General features: G+C 38.7%; 2 protein-coding genes and 1 pseudogene across 2 annotated transcripts in view; 2 read left to right on the top strand and 1 right to left on the bottom strand.

Moving 5' to 3' along the window:
* Positions 1-788: 788 nt before the first annotated feature.
* LOC117551633 (lysosomal amino acid transporter 1 homolog) lies at positions 789-13,400 on the bottom strand. Its single transcript, XM_034224572.1, has 8 exons — positions 13,234-13,400; positions 12,002-12,370; positions 11,053-11,182; positions 10,728-10,815; positions 8,826-8,935; positions 8,648-8,743; positions 4,192-4,377; positions 789-2,866 (listed from the first exon to the last, which is right to left on the bottom strand). The coding sequence occupies exons 2-8, from the start codon at positions 12,199-12,201 to the stop codon at positions 2,741-2,743; spliced, it is 936 nt and encodes a 311-aa protein (XP_034080463.1). The 5' UTR covers positions 12,202-12,370; positions 13,234-13,400; the 3' UTR covers positions 789-2,740.
* Positions 13,401-14,916: 1,516 nt separating this feature from the next.
* Positions 14,917-15,480, top strand: LOC117551625 (annotated as a pseudogene).
* Positions 15,481-18,678: 3,198 nt separating this feature from the next.
* veph1 (ventricular zone expressed PH domain-containing 1) overlaps positions 18,679-22,625 on the top strand; it is a 101,869-nt gene continuing 97,922 nt past the window's right edge. Inside the window, exon 1 of the mRNA XM_034224567.1 lies at positions 18,679-18,824. The gene's annotated coding sequence lies outside the window, so the exon portion shown is untranslated. The remainder of the gene's footprint in view (positions 18,825-22,625) is intronic.

The raw sequence follows: 22,625 nt of genomic DNA on the forward strand, positions 1-22,625 counted from the left end.
GTGAGGGTGCGGGGTTGGGACATTTGGAGTTGCCCCATTAAAACGACCTGTTGTGATACTGCTATTGCTATAACATGCAGACAAGGGAAGTAACTAAGTACAATTAGTCAAGTGCTGTACTCAAGCATTTAAAAAGGAAAATAATGTAATTGTACATGCACTACATTTATTAAACAGCACTATATTACCAAAATGCAACTTTAAAAAATCTATATTTTGTACATAAAGTAAATCAGAACGTTGTTTGTCTGCAACAGTAAAATGCTACTTGATGAAACAATGTTATCTAGACATAGTATATATAATTATACACACATAAAGGCATTGTTTCGGCACTTTGATTACTTTTACACTTGAACTTTAAGTACATTTTCCTGATAATACGTTTATTCTTTTACTTAAGATTTTAAAAGCAGGAGTTTTACATGAAGTTTTACAATGAAGTATTTTGACAATAATGTATTGGTACTTTTATTCAAGTAAAGCATCTGAATACTTCTTCCACCTCTGATAACATGCTAAGAAACTGCACAATCTGCACAGGGTTGGGAGGGTTAGTGTAAACATGTAAGGCATTACAATAACTAGTAACCTAGTCAAAAGTGTAATCAGTAACCTTATCTGAATTTCAGAATATAAAAGTAATGTCACCTGATTACATTCAATTTTGGATGACGTCAATATTAAATGCAATGCAAATAAATACAAGAGAAAATATGTTTGTTTTGCTCATAAACGTGTGAGTTTTGTTCTTTTCAGTCTTATTTAAAAATAAAGACTAGACACAGTGTATTTTGACCTTTTTACCGAGTATATATTGCAGTTATGTACATAGTTATTATCATACATACATTGAGAAGACATTGCCAGTTACAATATGCAGTATTTGGCCATGTACACAATCAAAAGAAAATAACATTATACTTTAAAGAAAATAAATACATCTTAGCAGTACAGTGTGACAAAACCCAGTCTTATAAATACTGCAGTTTCTACAGTCATAACATTTTAGTTTGTGCTACTTTGAAAAGTGTTTCCTATCAATTTTAAGGAATAATCAAGGTTTAAATAGTGCAATACAAAAATATTTAGCAAAAATTCAATCTATTGGAAAAAACATATACTCTAATTGCATACATTTACCAAAAAAATATGAATTTACAGTAAAAAATCCCCCAACTTAATTACACTTATGGCATCTACTGACAAACTTAGAATAAAAATAACAGCCAGAAGTAATAACCAATTAATAACTAGGATTTTCTACAGAAATAGTCGCTTTTAAAGTAATTGCATATTTCAAATGTGATTATACAATATGTTTGAGCAAGCTCTTCAAGAGGAATACATTATGTTCACATTAAATGAGGTAGAAAGATATATTACTTTCATTTTGGAGAAAACAGCACTGATCGACAAAATATCCTTTGATATTTGTTCTGTTCCATTTTTGTTCTGCTTGGTTTTCATGTATTTGTTTGTTCAACCGCAACAACAAGTAAAAAGTGTGTTAACAATCAAAGTGACTTGACAAGAGCATCTGCAAACACACCAGAAAAATCATGAGCAAACTAATTATAAGCCTCATTACTTTGACTGCGTCTTTAAGACATCCCATTAATGTCCCTATTCTCAGATACATTTGGAATCATCAAAAAGTAATGACTTCTTTAATGACTATTTATGCATGTCATAATTGTAAATGTTGCATAAGAGGACACCAGATAATGCAGCTCATAACATTTTAGGAATGAGAGAGAAGAAGGTAAAAAGAGAAACTGCTTTTATAAGTAAAACAGAGAGGATTAAAGGGGCCCTATTATGCTCATTTCCAGGTATATATATTTATATTTTGTGCGCGATTGGTTAGCTGGCCGTCTCTGTTGTGATTGGTCAACCACTTAGAGATGTCCCGCCCCTTACAATGTGTTGGAGCGCTAGCCAATAGAAGCGCAAGTGTTCCATAGTGATGTCACTAACTTCCGGAACTTTGGGATTTTAGCCTTAGCCGACCATTATGCACAGAAACCTACATATAAGCACAATAGGGCCTCTTTTAACAAAAATACTGTCAAGACATGCAACTTAATTTAAAAATAAATACTTTTTGACAGTCTCTATAAATAAGATTGTGTTAACTTAAAGAGGCACACGATTATCCATAAAAGTAAGGGAGCTTGGACCACATTCTGAAATGAACAACAAAGATTGAAAGATTTCTTCTTCTGTGGTCACACAATATGAACTTTATGGCACTCAAATACCAAATGGAAAATCGCATTACTACGTCTTCTCATATGATATTGCAATATGACACAGCAGTATTTAAGCACCCTGTCAAACACGTGTAATAAATAACAGGCAGTTCTTCCATAAAGCTTGCATTTGTGAGGAGAGGTCTGGCATTAAGCCCCCCTTCTCTAGGTGTCCCCAGTGGCCAATACAAATATTGTCCCCCACCCAAAAAAAATCAAGTAATCCCAGTGGATAACTGTAACAAAAGGTATTTCATTGATGCTTACTGGCCTGCCTAGAGAAAACCAAACAGAAATGTGCTTTATTAATTTAACTTGAAAAAAATGTTTCCACCTGATATTTCCATATATGGGGTTTATCAAGTTTGTTCCTGCTGGTACTTCAACATGGCTGCATGTAGCTTCTACAATGTCTCTGAAGTTGTCAATAGCCCCAGAGAATCACGGATGAATCAGAAACTGTACATTGGGCAGTCCATGTTTGATTATGGGTCTGATAACAGCGACAGCTCCACCTCTTCACACAGCAGAGGCTCCACCTCCGGCACGCTGAGCAGCTTGCTGCCCTTTGCTGAGCTGTTCTTCCTGTACATCACGAACTGGGCAGTCACCTGACTGAAGTTAAGGAGCAAACACCAACATGATGTGGTACAATGGGTACATGTTTACTTCTTATGTTCATATAAATACTTTATTTTTGTATTGGACATTTTACTTTAAAGGTCACCTATCATGCTATTTTTAGGAAATAGCATAGGTCTCAGATATATAAAAAATACATGAAAAACATGTCTATGAAGTGTTTTGCTCAAAATGCCAAACAGATCACCCATTCTAGCCATGCCTCACATCCCTCTATTTCACTTCCTGTTTCAAAAGTGCTGATTTGGGGTATAAAGCTTAAAAAAAAGGAGGGGGCTGAGCTCATGCAGGAGATTCTACCGGCAGATACTGCGGTGATGAAACGCCATATCATGGATTATCAAGGATCTGAAACAGTATGGAGCTCAAAGGCTTTCTCTCTTGCCGGTTACACCACAAGGTGAGTTCCTTTTTATTTCCTGCTTCTTCACACACATGCTCTCCAGTACAGGTTAGCTCTGAGTGTTAGCGATGCTAATGTAAACATGCACCGACCATATTACGTCCAAAACAGTCGAGCATTGTTTCTGATAGCAAAGTTTCTGATAGGGCCGTGGGTGTAAAACCAGCCTACATTTCCGATATCACGTCATATCGGACGCAAATCTGGATCAGCTCCGTTGTAGCCCCGTTTTTAGAGATTTGGGTACGGAGGAAAATAGAGAGGGTTTTATTTTATGACGCTGCGTGAGTTCCCTGATACACCGGGGACACATCTTTATGTATACAAGACATCAAAAAGTGCATTTTGCATGATAGGTCCCCTTTAACTTCTTACTTTTGGATATTTAAAAAAAATGTATTACCTTTTTATTGCACAATTGTATCTAAGATTCTTATGTTTGTATAAATATTTTCACAGCTTCACACTGTTTTACTGGACATTAGACTTTATTTCTATACATATATTGTTATTGTACATTCGTACTTAAATGTATTAAGTAACACATATTTGTATTATTTCTCTGTTGTGATAAGACATTTTACTTGAAGTACTTGTGTTTACATAAATATTTATATTTTATTATATAGGTGTATGCTCATTTTAAATTCTTATATTTAAATATTTAGGCTTAAAACTTCACTTAAACTATGTTTCTATAAATATCTTTATTTCATTTTTTTATTGAACATTCTTTAATTTAACTTCCAAGGAATATATCATTATAAATATCTTAATTTTATTCTGTTGTTTTAAATTATATATATATCTATTTTTCCACTCTAAACTTGAATCAGTGACAATTGAACCTATTTTCAAGTCTTCAAGTGCACATTACACTTTAAAGGATACAAAGAAGTCCAGTACGATAACCCCCAGGCTGCCGATGAGCCAGGCCAGGTGTTTGATGATGAAGGTCTGCTTGGAGCCCTTCAGCGCGGGAAGCACCACGATGACGCTCAGCCCGTACGTCCCGTTGCCCATCATGGCAAGAGCGAACAACATGTAAGAGGTGCCCTCCGTGGACTGTCGCTGAAACTAGAAGAACAACGGTTTTTAGTATTAAGAGCGGCAGAAATATAGATTATAACCTGTTTTATATTATACATCTTTAAAGTGGGTATCACGTATTTACTTCAAGAGTATGCCATTAGTGGAGCTTCATCTCCTAATGCAGTGGTTCTCAAATGGGGGTATGCGGACCCCTAGGGGTACGTTGGAGTACTGCAGGGGGTACGTGAGATTTATTTTATGTTAATGAAAAAACAAACATAATAAATGCATTTAAACAAACTGCTAATAGTAGATTAACTACTTTATTCAAAAGTATACAGAAACTCTGGATAATAAAATGGGAAAAACAAACGGGGTGCTCTCTTTTCCTCTCCCTCTCCTGACAGCCCGTCAGTCTCGTGCAGCTCGCTGAACCTGTAATAAGTGACCCGACAGTAAAGAATAAATGCATGTATAACTAGTTTAGCTAGTTCCAGAGTAGATAAACTAGCCAAGTGCGTTAGGTCTAACTCTTAGTGTATTTTTGCTCGGCTCAACGGTCCGTCACAGCGGCGGAGCTGTGATCATGCAGAGCTGAATGTTCTCCGTCAGCAGCAGCTGATCTGATCTCTCTCTCTCGCGTCCGGTTATACTTCACTCGCATTTATGTCCAAATCTATCAGATCTAGCTAGTTCTAGTTAATGATATGACTGCCTGCTTATCAAAGGACCTAAACAATAAGCGTTGCTTGGCAACGGCGTGTGGTTGCAAAGTATAGAGCAGCATTATGCATATGTTTATACGAGGAATGAGGGGTCAAAATCCCATGCTCATATATATTTTTTCTCTACATTCCCCACGCCCCAAAATAAATAAATAAATAAATAAATATACCAATTTTAGGGAAAGTAACAAAGTTTGAGCAGGTAGGTTTTATATTAACAGAGTTTCACATATCTCAAAACACAAAGTGTAATAACTGCAGTTGCCTCCCTGTCAGAATGACAAAGATCCTCAGTGAAGCACAAGCCCATGTTTCACTACATTGTACAACTTATTAAAAAGATCAGTTCAATGCAACTAATGTCGTCTTAGTGTTATTGCATGATGTTAAAATTGGTTTGCCATGAATTTAGTGATGGATTGTAAACATTTGAAATGTAGCATTTAAGTGTTTCTCAGTTACTGTTGTTGTTTTAATAAATCAGACACCGATGGTACAGCACTGTACTGTACCTCTTTATATAGGCTTTTCCCTAACAAATTGTTTTTGCGCTGATCAGGGGGTACCTGGCTGACATTTTTTTTTCAAAGGGGGTACATTATTGAAAAAAGTTTGAGAACCACCGTCCTAATGCACCTACATCAAAACCATCAGTCAGAGAAAAAAAGAGAGGTCTCTATTTCTGTATGTCAACCACAAACCATGTTCACTCACAATGAGTTTGCTCTGTGTTTCAAACGCATACACAGCTATTTTATATTTTGTTTGCCATTGACAAAAAGTTAAACCCTGGCAACCCTTACCCCTAGATTCCACCGGGGCCACATGCGCCGTGTTACGGCCGCGCCGCGGCGTTCACAGCTATCGCGGCCACTCTAGTCAATGGGTACTATTCCACCAGACGCGCCGCGTTACGGCTAGAAGCGTCCCAGAAGCGTCTCGGCGCTGGGCTCCGCTATAAATAGGCGGCTGGTCTATTTTCGACGCGAGGCCAAATAGACGCTATCTCCCATAGCGCAATCCCCAAAATAAACACATTTTGCAGACCCTATCCCTCCGTAGTCTTTCAAGTAGGAGAATAAATGCCAGCGTTCTCCTCCGGTTTACAGGCACTGTGTAAATTATATATATAGAATAATTATCATGATGAATGCATTTTTTACCACTAAAATACAGCAACACATCTTTGATTCATGTCGTTTATAACTGGACTATTAAAAGTATGTACAAACTTTGTCTGTACAGAGTAGCCTGTCCAGGAAATATGCACAAATCAACAAAAACTGCGAGCCGGCACGCAAGACGCTCCGCTTCTGAAAGGCGCCCGGTTGGGTATGATTCTGGAGGAGGTCAGACCAAAACCGCAGCACAGCCGGTGAAATCCCGGGTTAGCCTATACATTTCAATGTGTTGGAACGCTAGCCAATAGAAGCGCGAGTGTTAAATAGTGATGTCACTATGTTCAAGAAATAAACAAAGGAGTCAAATTGAGGTGTTTTAGGCAGTGGAGGAGTGTCTGAGAGAGAAACTCCCTCTGGAGGGAACACAGGGATTTTATCCTTTGCAGACCATTAACATGCACAAAAACCTAAATAACACACAGGAAAGGGAAAAAGCCCGAAAAGCAGAACAGAGCCTCTTTAATGGTGTGTTTTTCAGCACAAACAGCAGCGTGTGTGAGTCAGTGTCAGAAAGCATCCATTCAGTATTGTGAAACAGGAGAAACTTTTTAACCTTGACTGAATAATGGAGTTGTATACTCTGAGTTCAGTCTGTCCCCACAAGTGTAAATCACTGAAAAGTGAGTGCCACGTATTACATGTGCAGGACCCAACACTAGGCAAAGTGTCTGCGCAAGTGCTGCTGAAGGTAATCATAGATAATAACAGATAACCTGATGAGTAACTTGTCACATCTTTTGGGACTCCTGCTGAAAAACATGCATGTTCAAGCATGTAGGAGTTCCCACAGGGTAATGCAACCGTATCGATTCAAAAATATTCAGGTAAAGTGTGCGTGTGTGTGAGTGTGAGTGTGAGTGTGAGTGTGTGTGTGTGTGTGTGTGTATGTGTGTGTGTGTGCCCAGGATTTTCTCTCAGCATACTGAGACGATCCCCTCCGGAGATCAGTCTCAGTCGTGCCAGGATGTTTCCGCAGCACAACAGCACCATTGTCTTCAGTGTCTGGTTCTTTTGACACACATAAAAGTGATACACAAACTCTAACTGTTACATAATAAGTTGAGTTTTCCCTGAGATCTTCTATCATGGTTTCAATTAGGGTTGCATACCGGTTCCCGGTATTACCGAAATACCGGTTACTGGCGGCTACGGTATACCGTACTGAAATCAGATCCGGTTTTCGATACTTTTTTTGAATATAAAAGTGAGGCGTAATATCCTTAAACTCGCGCCCAAACCGTCGGAATTACAATGTCAATTTTGCCGTGAAACTCCGCAAACGAGTCACTTTAGAAAATCTAAAGTGTGGCTGCATATGACTGCCAGTCTGAATGGTGGGGTCTGTAACCACTGGAAGAAGTTCATTTCTGGGAAAGGTGGCAACCTCCAACCAATGCTATCTCGTATGGCAAATGTTGGAGAAAATACTGTTGTCTCCTCTTTGGGTGTGTTTTAATGCACTGATATCATGTGTGATTCTGGACTGTGTACGACCTTGCAGCTGCCTCTTTAGGATAGGAGGAGGCAAGGAATTCAGGTTGTTGACCTTTATGAGGAGACAGACACATACTTGTTGTCTCCTACATGTCTAATTTCTATGAGGCGTGAAGGAAGTCCAGAAGACGTCACAGATGACCCGATGCTTTTCCGACACCCGCGGCTGATATTTGCGCCACCTCGATTTACGACTTTGTTATCTCCTGTATTTTGGACTATATAAGCCTAATGTTTTTTCCTGCTCCGTTGAGCGACATACCCCATGTGTGTGAGTTAACCCATATCCTTTGTATGTGATTTAACTCTGCTAAATTAGAACCTGATTATTGATTCTCAACCTGGTGTCGAGTGATATTTTCCTAACAGTACCTTTGTGTTCAGGGAAGCAGCGTGCCAAGCGAGAGAGTGTTCAGTTCAGCAGGTGATATCCTACGCTGTGAAAGGGCCCGTTTGGATCCAGAGAGCCGATATGCTCATCTTCTTGAAGATGAATGCACAAAACTGAACTGTGATGGGATTTGTTTTCTTTCAACAGGCAAATATTGATTATACTGGTGCCATTTTCTTTTTCTATTGACAAGATGTACTATTCACGCCTGATGGTTGTTATAAATGATATTGCAGAATTCTTCGTAGACAACGTGTTTTTCATTGTTTGTTCAGTACTAAAAGGTCCAAGTCCCACAATTGAATTTAATATTCATTTGACATGTTAACTATATCATAAAGCGCTTCATGGGAGTAATTGCAGGATGATTCCATTTTTCCCTTATGCAACATGAAAGTATCACAATATGTATCGGTTGAGTATCGGTATCGTTCAGTGGTATCGTAAAAAAGTCAACGATATGCAACCCTAGTTGCAATGCAAAGTCCACAACTCAAATTTCACACTGACAAATTGCCACTTACGTTTTTATAGAGCTGGGGTAACCGGGAGCTGAGGTAGAACACAGATGCCAGGTATCCACACACATAGCCAGTGATTTCCACTGATTTAGAGGTACTCTGGAAAACATATTAAGGAGGGTCAACACAACGCCTGCACACACACACAGATTCACATGTATACAATACACAATCTACCAACCTTGGTGTCTAAAGAAGCACTGTTGTCTACGATGAGTTTGGGTAAAGTCAGCAGGACTAATGATGCAGAGCCGCACCACATGAAGCAAAGCCACTTCAGCACGGGGCTTTCTACAGATAAACACACACACAAAGACCAAAGAACACGCAATGAGACGCACAAAGACAAATAATAACCTCCCCCAACATCACACAGTATGACTATCAGCTCCTACACATAATGTCTTCAACTGTTGCTTTACACTACACAAATTGAACAGACATGATTTAAATGTAACAAACAGCAAGTAACAACAAAAGTATATTAAAATTAAAAAGATGAAATACATAATAATAATAATATGTACTCTTTTCTTATTCCTATTTCTGGCTGCTACTTCTTCTTTGCATTATTTAATACTAGGGATGGGTATCGGGTTTTAACGGTACTACTACTTTTATCGATACTGCTTATGGATCCGGTCTTTAACGGTACTTTTATCGATACTGCTTATGGATCCGGTCTTTAACGGTACTTTTATCGGTTCTTCTGGAGAGAAAAAAGAAGCTAAACAAATTGTGAACAAAATGTACATTTATTTTACGTTTTAACAAATCGTATTAAATAATGTGATGACAGAACTGTAAACAGAATAGCTGAAACTTTAACAAAATAAATAACTCAGTTACTCATTAACCCATGTTTGTATAATGAGTTAACCGTGTGTGTTGCTGCTAGCATACATAACACCTGACGTGGAAACGTTACTCGTGGATGGGGCTACAGAGCTGCTAGAAAGACGGTCGAACCCGGTGCATTCCTCCGTCTGGATGTGAAGCACTTTTACTAAATGTTTAGACAAATTGCTCGTGTTACCGCCCTCACATGATAAACACTTATTGCACTTTTGGCAACGAGCATCGAGACGGGTAAAGTTTAACCACCTTGGAGCGCTTAGTTCTCCTCGCCATCTCCGCCGTGTGTGTGTTGCTGCATGTAGCAGCTGCGTGTGTGTAACCTGCCCCGCCCCCTCGCACACAGACGGGGGAGAGATCTCTCGTCTGGATTGGAAATATTGAAAATACTAAAGATAATCATAGACGCATTTTGCTGTCTTTTCGCATATTAGAAACGGAGTTGGAGACACTAAAACTGCAATATAATGTTTGTGTAGCATAATACATTTTTTTTTACATGTCTCCAGTACCGATAAAAAGACAGATAACGTTGGAGCTTAACGGTACCACGGTCTTTAATAATTCAGCCCCGGGGCCCGTATAATACCGGGGCTCGGTACCCATCCCTATTCAATACAAATCTGTAAAATAACATTTTAAGTTAACCTGTTTTTCTTTTTTGTATTGGACTTTTACTTATTTTTATATACAAATCTTTATTTTGTATATTGCACATTGATACATTGATAACTTAACTTAAGTTATGTGTGCAATATATATATATATATGCTTTTTCTTTTACTACTGTTATCCGGCTGCTACTTTCTACATTTGCCACTTATTTTATAATACTGCTACTTCCCTTTGTTTTCCTTGATTGCTAACTTATTTGTATTTTATTGTATGATCTGCCTTTTTTTTTTTACTTAAAAGAGTTTTATTTGTGTCTCTATCAATACTGCCCCCCCTCCCTTTGCTGTAACAATTTAAAAGTCCCCTCTGTGGGACAAGTGAAGGTGATTCTGATTGTGATTCATATACAGTATAAGCAGCGTGTTTGTTTTCAACATGAGTCATTAGGCAGTCATGCACTTTTGGCTCTGGTGGTCACAACTCACACTGTAATTACATAACAACTGGAACTGTGCCTGTGTCATCTACGAAGTCAGATTATAATTGATTTTAACAGCAGGAAACACTTCCTCCCTCATGCTTATGCTCTTCATGTTGTCAGGATGTGGCTTACTTCTGCTCGAGCTGTTCTTGATCTTATAGTAAAGAAACTGGGAGATGAGGATCAGGTCTGTGAAGATGTAGAACACCACTGTGATTACCTGAGAGAGGACATGGAAAAAGAAACATCCTTAAAATTAAACCAAATCCTTAGAATGTACCAAATAATATTTTCTGGTTCATGAGTCAAGGAGTTTATATTGTTATAGTGGTTCCTTATAGGGTTATGAAACCTAGAACAAAGGGCTGTCAAACTTAACAGCCCTGTCATTGAGTTCACAGCACAAACAAACACACACACAAACAAACAGATAATGAAAGAGCATGTGTTTGTTTACCTGAATAGGCAGCTGGCTGGTGAGGTAGCAGCCTGCGAAGCTGGTCAAGTCTCCACTGAAGAGGAAGAAGAGAAAGCCAAACGACATGGCCTCCTCCCCTTTACCGTTCCTATAGGCCTCGTACACCTGCCTGGAGAGAAAGAACGCATGGACAAGATATAGTTATTTCATAACTACAAACACTTTCACCTGAATAACTATCTATAAAATATATTTATTATTTGTAATCTAATATTCATATATTATGTAAACAACATCATACAATTGAAGATGGTAAGAATGTAGTGAGAAAGGGCACTGAAATAAAAATGGAATGTCTTACCCTAACCCTACTTTATAAACATGAGCTAGTTGGATTTAGGAAGTAACATTCATATTGACAGTACATTCTAAAGATAAATAAACTATACATGTACAGTTATGTACTTATTGTTATCCAAATTCTAATTATCATAACAATGTTTAAGGTACTAGAACTTTACTTATTTCCATTTTATGTTACTTGGTAATTCTACTCCACTAAAATTCAGAGGTAAATAAAGTCAATAACATGTGTTCCACCCTGACCAGCAAATCAATACATCAACATTTACAATCAAAACAAATAATATATATGATTGGGAAATGGGCCAATCTACATTACTTTTGGAACTTTAGGGATATTTAGATTCCAATACTTTTGTCCTTTCACTTGAGTAACATTTTAATTCAGGACTTTTACTTGTAAGAAAGTATTGCTACACTTTGGTACTTCTACTTTTACTTAAGTACTATATCTGAGTACTTTCCCCAGCTCTTATCTTAACACAGTGGATGTTTAGTGTAAGGATATATGTGTGTGTGTGTGTGTGTGTGTGTGTGTGTGTGTGTGTGTGTGTGTGTGTGTGTGTGTGTGTGTGTTTAACAGTTTCTTGTTGTTATCAGAGGGACACTTCTTGATGCTACTTACGGCAGAGTGGACAGCAGAAAGCAGAACATGGATATGAGTCCTATCACCACGCTGCAGTACTCCCACACATTGTCCACACACTCCTCCAGCAGGTAGAGGATCCACGGGGTCCCGTTCACACACACCAGCCGGCCAGGAGGAGAGCTCCAGTTTCCTGCAGCCACGTCCGCACTCTTCCCGGGGAAACGAGCGGTGGCCATGGCCCAAATGCCGGCTCCGTTCCCCGGCTTCCTGCACGCTGTCCTCGCTCCTGCTGCGACTGCTACTTCCAAATCCGGAGTAGATGTGGTTTAATCTTGCAACAAGCCAATTGAAATGAGGTCTGACACACCTGCCTGCCTCATAAAATAGATCCGTCATTTGACGAGACTGCAAGACAAAACAAACCCACAACAGACATCAGGGAGCTGAACCATGAAAGTATAAAGACAACTGGTTACACTGTGCATTCCTATGAGAGTTGCTCAGTGGCGAGTGAAGCCCAAAATGTAGCGACCGTAGATTCAGAAAGTACCCGTATCATCCAGGATTTCACTACATAGCATGCGCTCCATTAAACCCCGCCTCCGACTTTCCGCTCTCGGCTTTCATCTTTTACCCACAGTCTATGCTTTTACCACATTTTACAACTTTTGGACCATAACGATTTAAATAAGGGCTATGAAATTGTTCGTGATGGGTAGTTTATTTAGTAAAATATGATTTACAGACGTCTCTTTCCCAATATAAGTCAAAGGAAAAAAGTATTGTTGGGCCAAAATTACGTCACATGAGTTGTAGTACCTAGGGGTGGGCGATACTGCAAAATGAGCTAATGCAAAAGTGTTATTATTATATACAGCCATATTATATTTCAGGTTTGAGGTATATATGTTTATAAAGGTATATTTTTCAGTTCCAGTCAAAATAATTCATTTAGATGTGGAATATGACTGTCTGAATAGTCTATATTTCATCAGTCTGCAACATTACTTATAAGTACCACCGTTGGGCCACTACGACAATTTGCTTCAAAGTCTGGCACTTTCTGGGGGCTTGAACTGAACAAGTGAGAACATCTGTTTTATTAGTGATTAACCTCATTATTCTGGAAATCCTTCTATATTGTGATAATTGATGAGGTTCTTATTTTGCTTTCGCTTTTAACACTGTCATTAAGGCTAATTTGCATACTTGAGGATGAGATGCTAACACAAAAAGACGGATAAAAATAGCTTCCGGTGACCACCCACCTGATAGAATGGAATCGAACAATCCTTCAAAGTGTTTATCGGTTCTTTTCAAACTTCTCCCACATCCTTACGTTCCTTTAAGCTGTGATGATGGTATATAAAAAGCACTAAATATACGCTACTAGCTTAATGTTATCCATCGCTGCTGTTACCCAAGCAACCAGCCATCACAAAGGACATCCGGTGAGGATTTTCAAAATGAAGTCCGTTCGAAACCGTTATCAGAATCAGTTTTATTACCAAGTAAGTTTACACATGCAAGGAATTTGCTTTGGTATAAACGGTGCATATACAACACATAAAGTAGATTGCGTAGCAAAAAATAGTACTATTATAAAAGCTATTTTTATAAAATATTTTAAGACCATTATCAACAATAATTGAGAAATACATTACATTACATTGTATGTTACTTGTTAGACGCTTTTATCCAAAGTGACTTCCATACTCAACACTGTGGGCAATCCCCAGGAGCAATTTGGGGTAAAGTCTTGCCCAGACAGGGACACAAGTGGCTCAAACAAAAATGTTTTCACATTATGTAATAACACAACATTCATTTAATCTTCATTATGCATGTTAAAGCAAACAGATATTGTTCTAAACTGTATTAAAGTAAACAGGTATTATCTTGAACTGTATTGAAGTGAACATGTATTATTTGGGACTGTTTTGAAGTAATCCTATATATATAAACCTTCTCACATAAACAGTTTAACTCCTTGTCCCAGATATCAGCAACACACACACATACGCCTCCGCTTATCAGCACGCACACACACACACATACACTTCCCCTCACTAACACACACACATGTTCTTTTTCAAGGTTCTTTCTGGGGCCAATAATCCCAAGCACCAATATATCTGTGTACAATGTTTGATACCAATATATCTGTGTACAATGTTTGATTGTTTAGGAAAGAATAGTTTGTGTGAAACCTTCCCTGGGAAATTAAAGGAGTTGGGTCCGGTGGAAGATAAGAAGTGGCTCTCCACCCCAAAATATGTCCATATATACTGTTGTGTACCCATGCAAAATGCTCCCTGTTTCTGACTGGCTGGTCCCGATATCTGTATCGCACGGCAGTAGAGCGGGGAGCCCGGAGTGCTCAGTTTCAGGGCACTCTGTATTTCGTATTGTGTTTTTTACTGTATTAAAATCAGATTATTGTTATAACTTTTATGCCGGTGTTTTGAACTCCTTCTTTTATTAAATCTGACCAGGCTCATCTAAAGGACGGCGCGGAGCAGAGGTGGGCTTTAAGCCACCACTATTGTGTTTGCTCCTACAATGTACAAATGTAATATTCAAAGAATTAGCAAAACAGTATGTTCAACAGGGAAAAAAATTATTCCACAGATGCTGTATTTCACTTGCTTGTTTGTGTTGATTCAAACTATTACAACATGTTTCCATGTCTTTTTCAGTCTCTGTGTTTCAGATAAATGTGGGAACAGCACATGGTGTAACAACAGTTCCAGACGTCCATCTGCGTGGTTGTGTAAAACAGACAGATATGCCAAGTTCAGTTGACCAATAATATTAAGCCAACAGTGAAACACCCTCTCCGATGCATATATAAAAAAGCAGCCTTTCATCTGTCTCCTTCAGAGTCTCTATCCCATCGAACACTTCAAATAAACTCAACCAACAAACAACCCTTCATCCTGCTCCTGTGACGAAGAGACATCCTCTTCCTGTTGGGTCTTGTTCTGGGTGCTGTGTCTCCTTCAGATGACCCTGAAGTGAAGCTTGAGCGTGGCAGCTGTCCCATGTTCTGGTACTCCTTCAATGGCCGCTGCTACAAGTGCATCACCGCAGACATGGACTGGGCTGATGCAGAGCTCCACTGTGTGTCCCAGGGAGCCAACCTGGTGTCTATCCACAGTCAAGGGGAAGAGAATTTCGTCAAATCACTGATCGAGAACTATGACCCTACTGAGGGATACACCTGGATCGGACTCAGTGACACCCAGAAGGAGGGAAGATGGATGTGGTCTGATGGGTCAGCAGTCAACTTTGTCTCTTGGAGTTAGGAGAGCCGAATAGTTCTGGAAATGAAGACTGTGTCCACAACAACTTTGGATCTCATCACAAATGGAATGATAAAACATGTTCTGTCACTTATCCCTCAGTTTGTGCATCTCGCACAACTTGTCCTTAGCAACTGAGATGTTACATATGTCTGACATATGTCTGACTGTTACTCTGTTAACATGCTTTTGACCACAATAAAGACATGAATGTACACTTATATGTGTGTAAAGAAGTCATTTTTACCAACCTTCATTTCCATGAATGTTATAGATTTACACAGGTGATTCGATTGAATACGATCTCAAACTTAAATGAATGAAAACATATACAAGTGTTTGTGTTTTATGTGTGTATAAATATGTGCATTTTTCTTTGTAACTACATTTTGTATTGGCTGTTAAGAAAATTAACAAGATACAGAAAAATACATCTTGACAATTATTGTTAATTAATTCAAAATAATAATAAAAACAGAGAGAAAAAATACTATATAAACCAATAAATCAAATTAATTAATAAAAAAAATCAGAATAATATCCATCCATCCATCCATCCATCTTCTCCCGCTTATCCGTGGTCGGGTCGCGGGGGTAGCAGTTCCAGCAGAGAGCCCCAAACTTTCTTTTCCCTGGCGGCATCAACCAGCTCTGACTGGGGGATCCCAAGGCGCTCCCAGGCCAGCAAAGAGATATAATCCCTCCACCTGGTCCTAGGTCTACCCCTTGGTCTCTTCCCAGCTGGACGTGCCTGGAACACCTCCCTAGGGAGGCGCCCAGGTGGCATCCTAACTAGGTGCCCGAACCACCTCAACTGGCTCCTTTCGACGCGAAGGAGGAGCGGCTCAACTCCGAGTCCCTCCCTGATAACCGAACTTCTCACCTTATCCCTAAGGGAGACGCCAGCCACCCTGCGGAGAAAACCCATCTCGGCCACTTGTATCCGCGATCTCGTTCTTTCGGTCATGACCCATCCAGAATAATATATATATTTTTAAATATACATGAGGTAATACTCATATCATACTGTCACACTCACCTATCACCACAACAATAATATACATGTTAAGTATAATAATTCTTCCTACATCAAGATCATATAACAGGCCAATTGTATAGATGCTTTTCACATATCTGATCATAAAGACATTAATGTCAAACATCACATTACATTAATACCATTATTATATAATCATTATATAAATAATCATTCACATGTAGCCACTATTGCAACTTCATTTATTAAATTACTATCAATCATAATATATTCTTTCACTTGCGCAGAAGTTCATCAATTGCAAAGTGCATTCCTGAGAATAAAGCATGTTTGTGGTTTGAAGCTTTAAAAGTATTTTGTGATGTTTTGTATTAGTAATTTCCAAGTAACACAAACTTGCACAAACAAATGTTTATCAAATACCATCAGATACAATATGATTTCCATTTATCATGTTATATCCTTTTATAGGAGAAAACTACAGTTTAAAAAGTGCATTTATAAGATGTTTGTGGTTTGAATCTGTAAAAGTACTTGTTTTTGGCCACTTGTAGGCAGGGGCAAAAGTCAGTGTCTTTGTCCTCCGGTGTTAAATGCTGTAATGGAAAGGGAAGCAGAAAGTGTGTGACTGTTAAAGTTATGTTTTAACTTGCTCTGTGAATATACACTGAATCAGAATCAAAATCTGAATCAGAATACCCTTATTCGTCCCACAGAGGGGAAATGTACAGTGTTACAGCAAGGAAACAGAAACATTCGAAGTCTGACACTGTAGTTCAGGTCCAGGAACTCAAATAATCATTGTTCAGACTTACACACAACAACATGCTGACTGCAGTGGGGTTTGAATCTGGGTCCCCCTGATCCGAAGTTCCGAACACCAACGCACTAGTACACTGCGCCACTGCCGCCTCGTAAAGACTTATAAAGACATAATAAATAAAGACAATATTTACACAACATATACATATTTGACAGACTGAGTAAAGTAAAATATAATAAAATATCACAAATACTATATACTATATTTAAGTGGAGAGCTGTGCAGATTTAAAAAGAGGTAGTTTTGAGCAGAAATGTGCAAAATGTTACATTACATTTATACGCGTGAACAAATAGATCAGGCCCAGTCGTGATTCGTTTGTTAATTCTAAAATGTAAAGTCTCATTAACCCTCCTATTGTCTTCGTGTTCCCCCCCTTACTTTGGTGTTCGCGGTCAAATTTGACCGGTCCTGGCTGGGGAAATACCACCGCCTACTGATCACAGTGCAATCTTAATGGACACACCACAAACTATTGGAAACAATTAATATATTTTGGTATAGCATTTAATAATTCAACAATAATACCACTGCTACTGCTCCTGCAATACCCATTTATATTGATTATAACAACAACAGTAATAATAACAACATGTTTATATGTTTAACTGATCTCAATTTTAAATATTTGTATCAAAAAGCTAGAGTAAAATTGTAACAAAGGACGTCTCGTAAAAATGTATAGACGTCATATTACAAATAACTGCTATCATGGGAGAGTTATAAACATTTAAAAAGGAGTTACTCAAAATCTGAATCTGGCTTATTGCCAATTTAGTTTTTTACATGCAATGTAATACATTACTTTTGTGTATTGGTGTAATAGTTACAATAAAAATATAATAAAAAAATATACATTTAAAATAAATATAATATAAAGAATTGTAAAAATACGTTAAAAATATAAAAACATATTTACAATATACTTGGATGTGCAAACAAATATTCCAGAGGACGTGCAAAGAATACCAATGATATGGAATATTAAAAGATAGACCTAATTGTCCAACAATATGTACATTAACACAACTCTTAGAAAGTGGAAAAATTAAAGATACTAACAAGTATACCAAGTTTCTTTGGTATAAAATGTCTATACAATAATTAAGAAGTTGAATGGCTTCCATGCAGCCTTTAGTTAAATAATGCTTACTTTGAATACATTACATATAATGTTATAAATTGTTGAATTGGTACTCTGGTGTGTAATATTTAATATTGCATGCCTCACATACTTATGTATAATAACTTGCTTTATATTTGTTACTGTGCATTTTGTAATTCAACATGTATATATTTGTTGTATTGTACAATGCCATGTATTTTTATGCTGCTGCAACACAAACATTTCCCAAATTGGAATCAATAAAGTACTTCTTATCTTATCTTATCTTAACCAGCTCAATAAAAGTCATAGCTAATTTGACATATCACAAAGGTTATAATGGGCTGTTTCCTATGTTTCCCGAGGACACTTGAAGGCAGCATCCCAACCCCAACCTGCTCTGGCCATGGATGTATAATAAGAACGTTCTGGTCCCTCCCTCCATCCACCTGTTGCAAGGCGCGCTCTCGTCTGCCGCACGGTGGCGCGCTTTCCAATGGTGGCCGACGAGGATGATGATGATCTCTCTGTGGGGGAACCTGAAGCTGGGCAGGCGGAATGTGTGTGTTGCTGTGCCGCTACAGACGGAGCGGTTTGGAGGGACTGACCGAAGCGTCCTCGTCTTGCAGGTAAACCGTCCGATATTGTAGGTTTTAAAGTGTTAGAAATTAGAATTGTGTTTTCTTGTTGCATGGCATTTTAGCGTTTACAGACAGAAACGCGTTGCTGGGATAAAGGGAATGAATGCCACCCACATTCCCTGATGTCGGGAAAGTTGTCTGGATGAGGGTGAATCAGCTCTCTCCTGCTGGGTAAAAATGCTTTTTCATTGTTAACTGAAAGCATGAATGGACAGAGGAGTGTGCAGGTGGATTGAATATGGTATTTCGTGTTTTTGGCGATGAATGCAATATAGGGACGAGTTGATTATTGCATAATGCAGTGTAAAACAGTGTATTTACGCGATAATGCTCGTGTAGAAATACGATGCACTGTAGAGGACACACGTGCTGAATATTTTTTAGGTTTATATGGACAATTTTTACCCTTTATTTTACACCTGCTGTACTTTCATGTCGCCTCTCACTCTCTCTCACCCATCTCTCTCTCTGTCTGTGTGTGTGTGAGTGCGTGTGTGTGTGTGTGCGTGTGTGTCTGTGTGTGTGTGTGTCTGTCTGTGTGTGTGTGTGTGTGTGTGTGTGTGTGTGTGTGTGTCTCTGTGTGTGTGTGTCTGTGTGTGTTTCGGTGGAAATACAGAGGAATGTGTGCTTACAGCTTGAAAGGCAAGTTCAGTCGCATTACTCACATCATTTGGTCTAACATTTCTGGTTATGCTCTGGAAATCTACTGTTGCTCCAACTATGTGTGTGTGGTTGTGTGTGTGTGTGTGTGTGTGTGTGTGTGTGTGTGTGTGTGTGTGTGTGTGTGTGTGTGTGTGTGTGTGTGTGTGTGTGTGTGAGTGAGGGGGGCACTCCTCAAGGTCACAGACAGATGTTGATGTCTCAGGCAGTTTCCTGTTATTATTTTCCTGCTTTATTTCCACACGAACAGGTATTAAATGATATTTGTTCACCTCCATTGTGAATGAAGTTTACTGTACAATACCATTCTCTAATTAATGTAAAAGGTGCATTCCATCCATTCATTCATGTATTTGACTCCTTTTTCATTCCTGCCAACTCTGTCATGTCCACCAGTTTATCAGAGAGCAGCACAGACGCTCAGATGCTCATGAAGAACATAGTTGTTATCCAGGAATGAGAAAGCAAGTTATTAAATGACTTCTAATTTTAGCAGCAAATTAAACATGTATTAAGGATCTATATATGAAAGCAACTCACTATCACGAACGAGGTCCTAATATTTAATGCGCTGACTTTTCCCCCTTAAGCCTGCACTCCTGGGTCTCACCGGTATGTGCTGAGAGCAGAAAATGCTTCCGTTCAGCCCTGGAGAGGAGTTTGGGCAGCATCGGGGAGTAATGAATAATAAATGGTTCAGAAAATGTGTGGATGTTAGTTGGCTGAGTGTTACGGTAATACACCGGCACATCCTTCTTCTGTGGAAATCCTCTGTGCAGTCTGAGTCTCACAGCGCAAACTTTAAAGAGGACACACAAACACACACACACACCCACACATACACTTAAATCCACACACAGAAAAGCCAATTGAAAATAGTCTTTAAGGACCTTCTATTATTTGTGTTATAATATTTGATATCCCTGTCTGGGACATTTCACCACGTTAAAAAGCAAAGTGGGTCCCAACATGTATTTTTGCATGACAAATCAGGGAGTTTATGAAGCAATTCTCTAGTTTATGTATGATTCCGATTATTTAAAAAAGGTTATATGCTCATCTTCAGGTTCATATTAGTATTTTGTTCCTACTGTAACATGTCTCCATGCTTTAAAGTTCAAAAAGGTCTTTATTTTTCTCACACTGCCTGTGCTGCAGCACCTCTTTTCACCCTCTGTCTGAAACCAGAGCCCAGTCTGCTCTGATTGGTTAGCTGGCTGACTCTGTTGTGGCTGGTCAACCTCTTAGAGATGTCGCGCCCCTTAGCCTATCACCTACAATATGTTGGAGCATTAGCCAATAGGAGCGCAATTGTTACATAATGATGTCACTATGTTCCGGAAATAAACAAAGGAGTCTAATGGAGGCGTTTCAGGCAGGGGGGGAGTGTGTGGGATTGGGGATTTTAGCCTTTGCAGACCGTTAACATGCACAAACACGTTTATAACACGCTAGAGGAAATTAATGGATTACATTTTTTTAAGATAACCCTCCAAACCCTGTTCAATGCACATCTTGTCTTTCTGCAGTGAGACATCCATAAGTGTCACATTAAGTGTTCCTGTGGTCTGGAGCTCTTATCAGCTGCACCATGACCACTCAAGAGAGAAAGTGAGATATTCACTCTCTCCCGTCATGCTCAGTCTCTGCTTTCTGTCTCCATATGTCCCATTCGGTCTGACTTTATCTCTTCAGTCTGCTCTTACTGTAGTTATCTCCTGCAGCTCCTGTCAAACTGTAATTCCCAATCGTTGCTCTGCAGCTGCATTACCTCCGGGCATGAATAATGGAGAGCTTTTCCTTTGGTCCCACACTCATACGTTATGTTCAAACCCCGGGGTCTATCTTTCAAGAAGTATTTACTGATTTCTCTTTGGCAGTGTGGATCTAGTCCCAGAGAAATCTTCAGGGAATCTCTTCTTTGTGACTTATTCATCTTATTTATTCATGAAATTCATGACATCAGTTACAGTGATTGGCCCAGTTGTAGGGAAACTACCAACTTTACCAGCTTTTAGTCCCAATTGTACCATTAGTATGGATTACAGAGTGCTGCAGGGAGGACTTATTTCTGTAGGCTCCCTCGACAAAAAGCCAATGGGATTTTTCCATTGGATTTCAGTATATTGTAGAAAATAATCTCTGGTGCTCATTTCCACAACTTTGTGATTTTTGAAGCATGAATGATATCGCTTTAAGTCAAAATGTAACGTTAGGCTATAAAGTAACAACATCACGGTCACATTACTTCACGTCACCACCGCTAAGCTAAAGGCGGCTAATGTTCGGCGTGATTACGTTTAGTATCCCCATTTAGACATTTATTAGCAACCACCGTTTTTTGTACATTTATAAGCTTTGGAGATTCACTAGTCGGTATTTACTGACATATCTTATGTTGTGGAACAAAACATGAAAATCTCTTCAGCTTGAATTAACAACAGACCTTATTTAAGGCTTCTAACTACAAACACTTTCACATCTGTAAATCAAGCTAACTAGTGTTCTCTTTCTCTCTACATAGCTAGCCAGCTTACATGAGACCATCTATCAAGCTAACTAGCGAACGTTATCTATCTAGAAAGCCATCCTCATATAGGTGGCTATTGTAATTATAATGTAACACACTATGGTTAGAATTGCAGTGCAGACCTGTTTCTACCGTTCAGGCAGTGAGAGTAGTTATACAAACATTGTTGACATGTTTTTTGATAACCTGACCAGGTATACTGTAATACAGCCAGCCTCCTCAGAGCTCCAGACATCACTTTCAATTCTCAGATTTACGTTTTTTGGATATAATTATCAAATATTGGTAATCAAACTCGTTCGTCTCTTGCTTGAAAAACTGTTTTAACTTAACAAAAAGTTCATTCAAAGGCTTAAAAACGATTTATTTGGCAAATAAGGGTTGATGAAGCTGCCAAATGACTTATTAATGAAAAACTCTTTCCAACCGAGTTTGAACTTCTCCATTCCTTCTTCCTCCCCCTTACTAATAAGGATATGCATAAATAAAGACTGAAAGAAAGATATGAAGCAGTTATGAAACAGGAATGCAGTGCTCTTTTCTCTCCCTTTCACTCTGCTCTTTTCTGAAGTATGTGAGTGTGTGTGTATGTGTGTGTG

Source organism: Gymnodraco acuticeps, unplaced genomic scaffold, assembly GCF_902827175.1.
Source record: "Gymnodraco acuticeps unplaced genomic scaffold, fGymAcu1.1, whole genome shotgun sequence".
Classification (NCBI taxonomy): Eukaryota; Metazoa; Chordata; class Actinopteri; order Perciformes; family Bathydraconidae; genus Gymnodraco; species Gymnodraco acuticeps.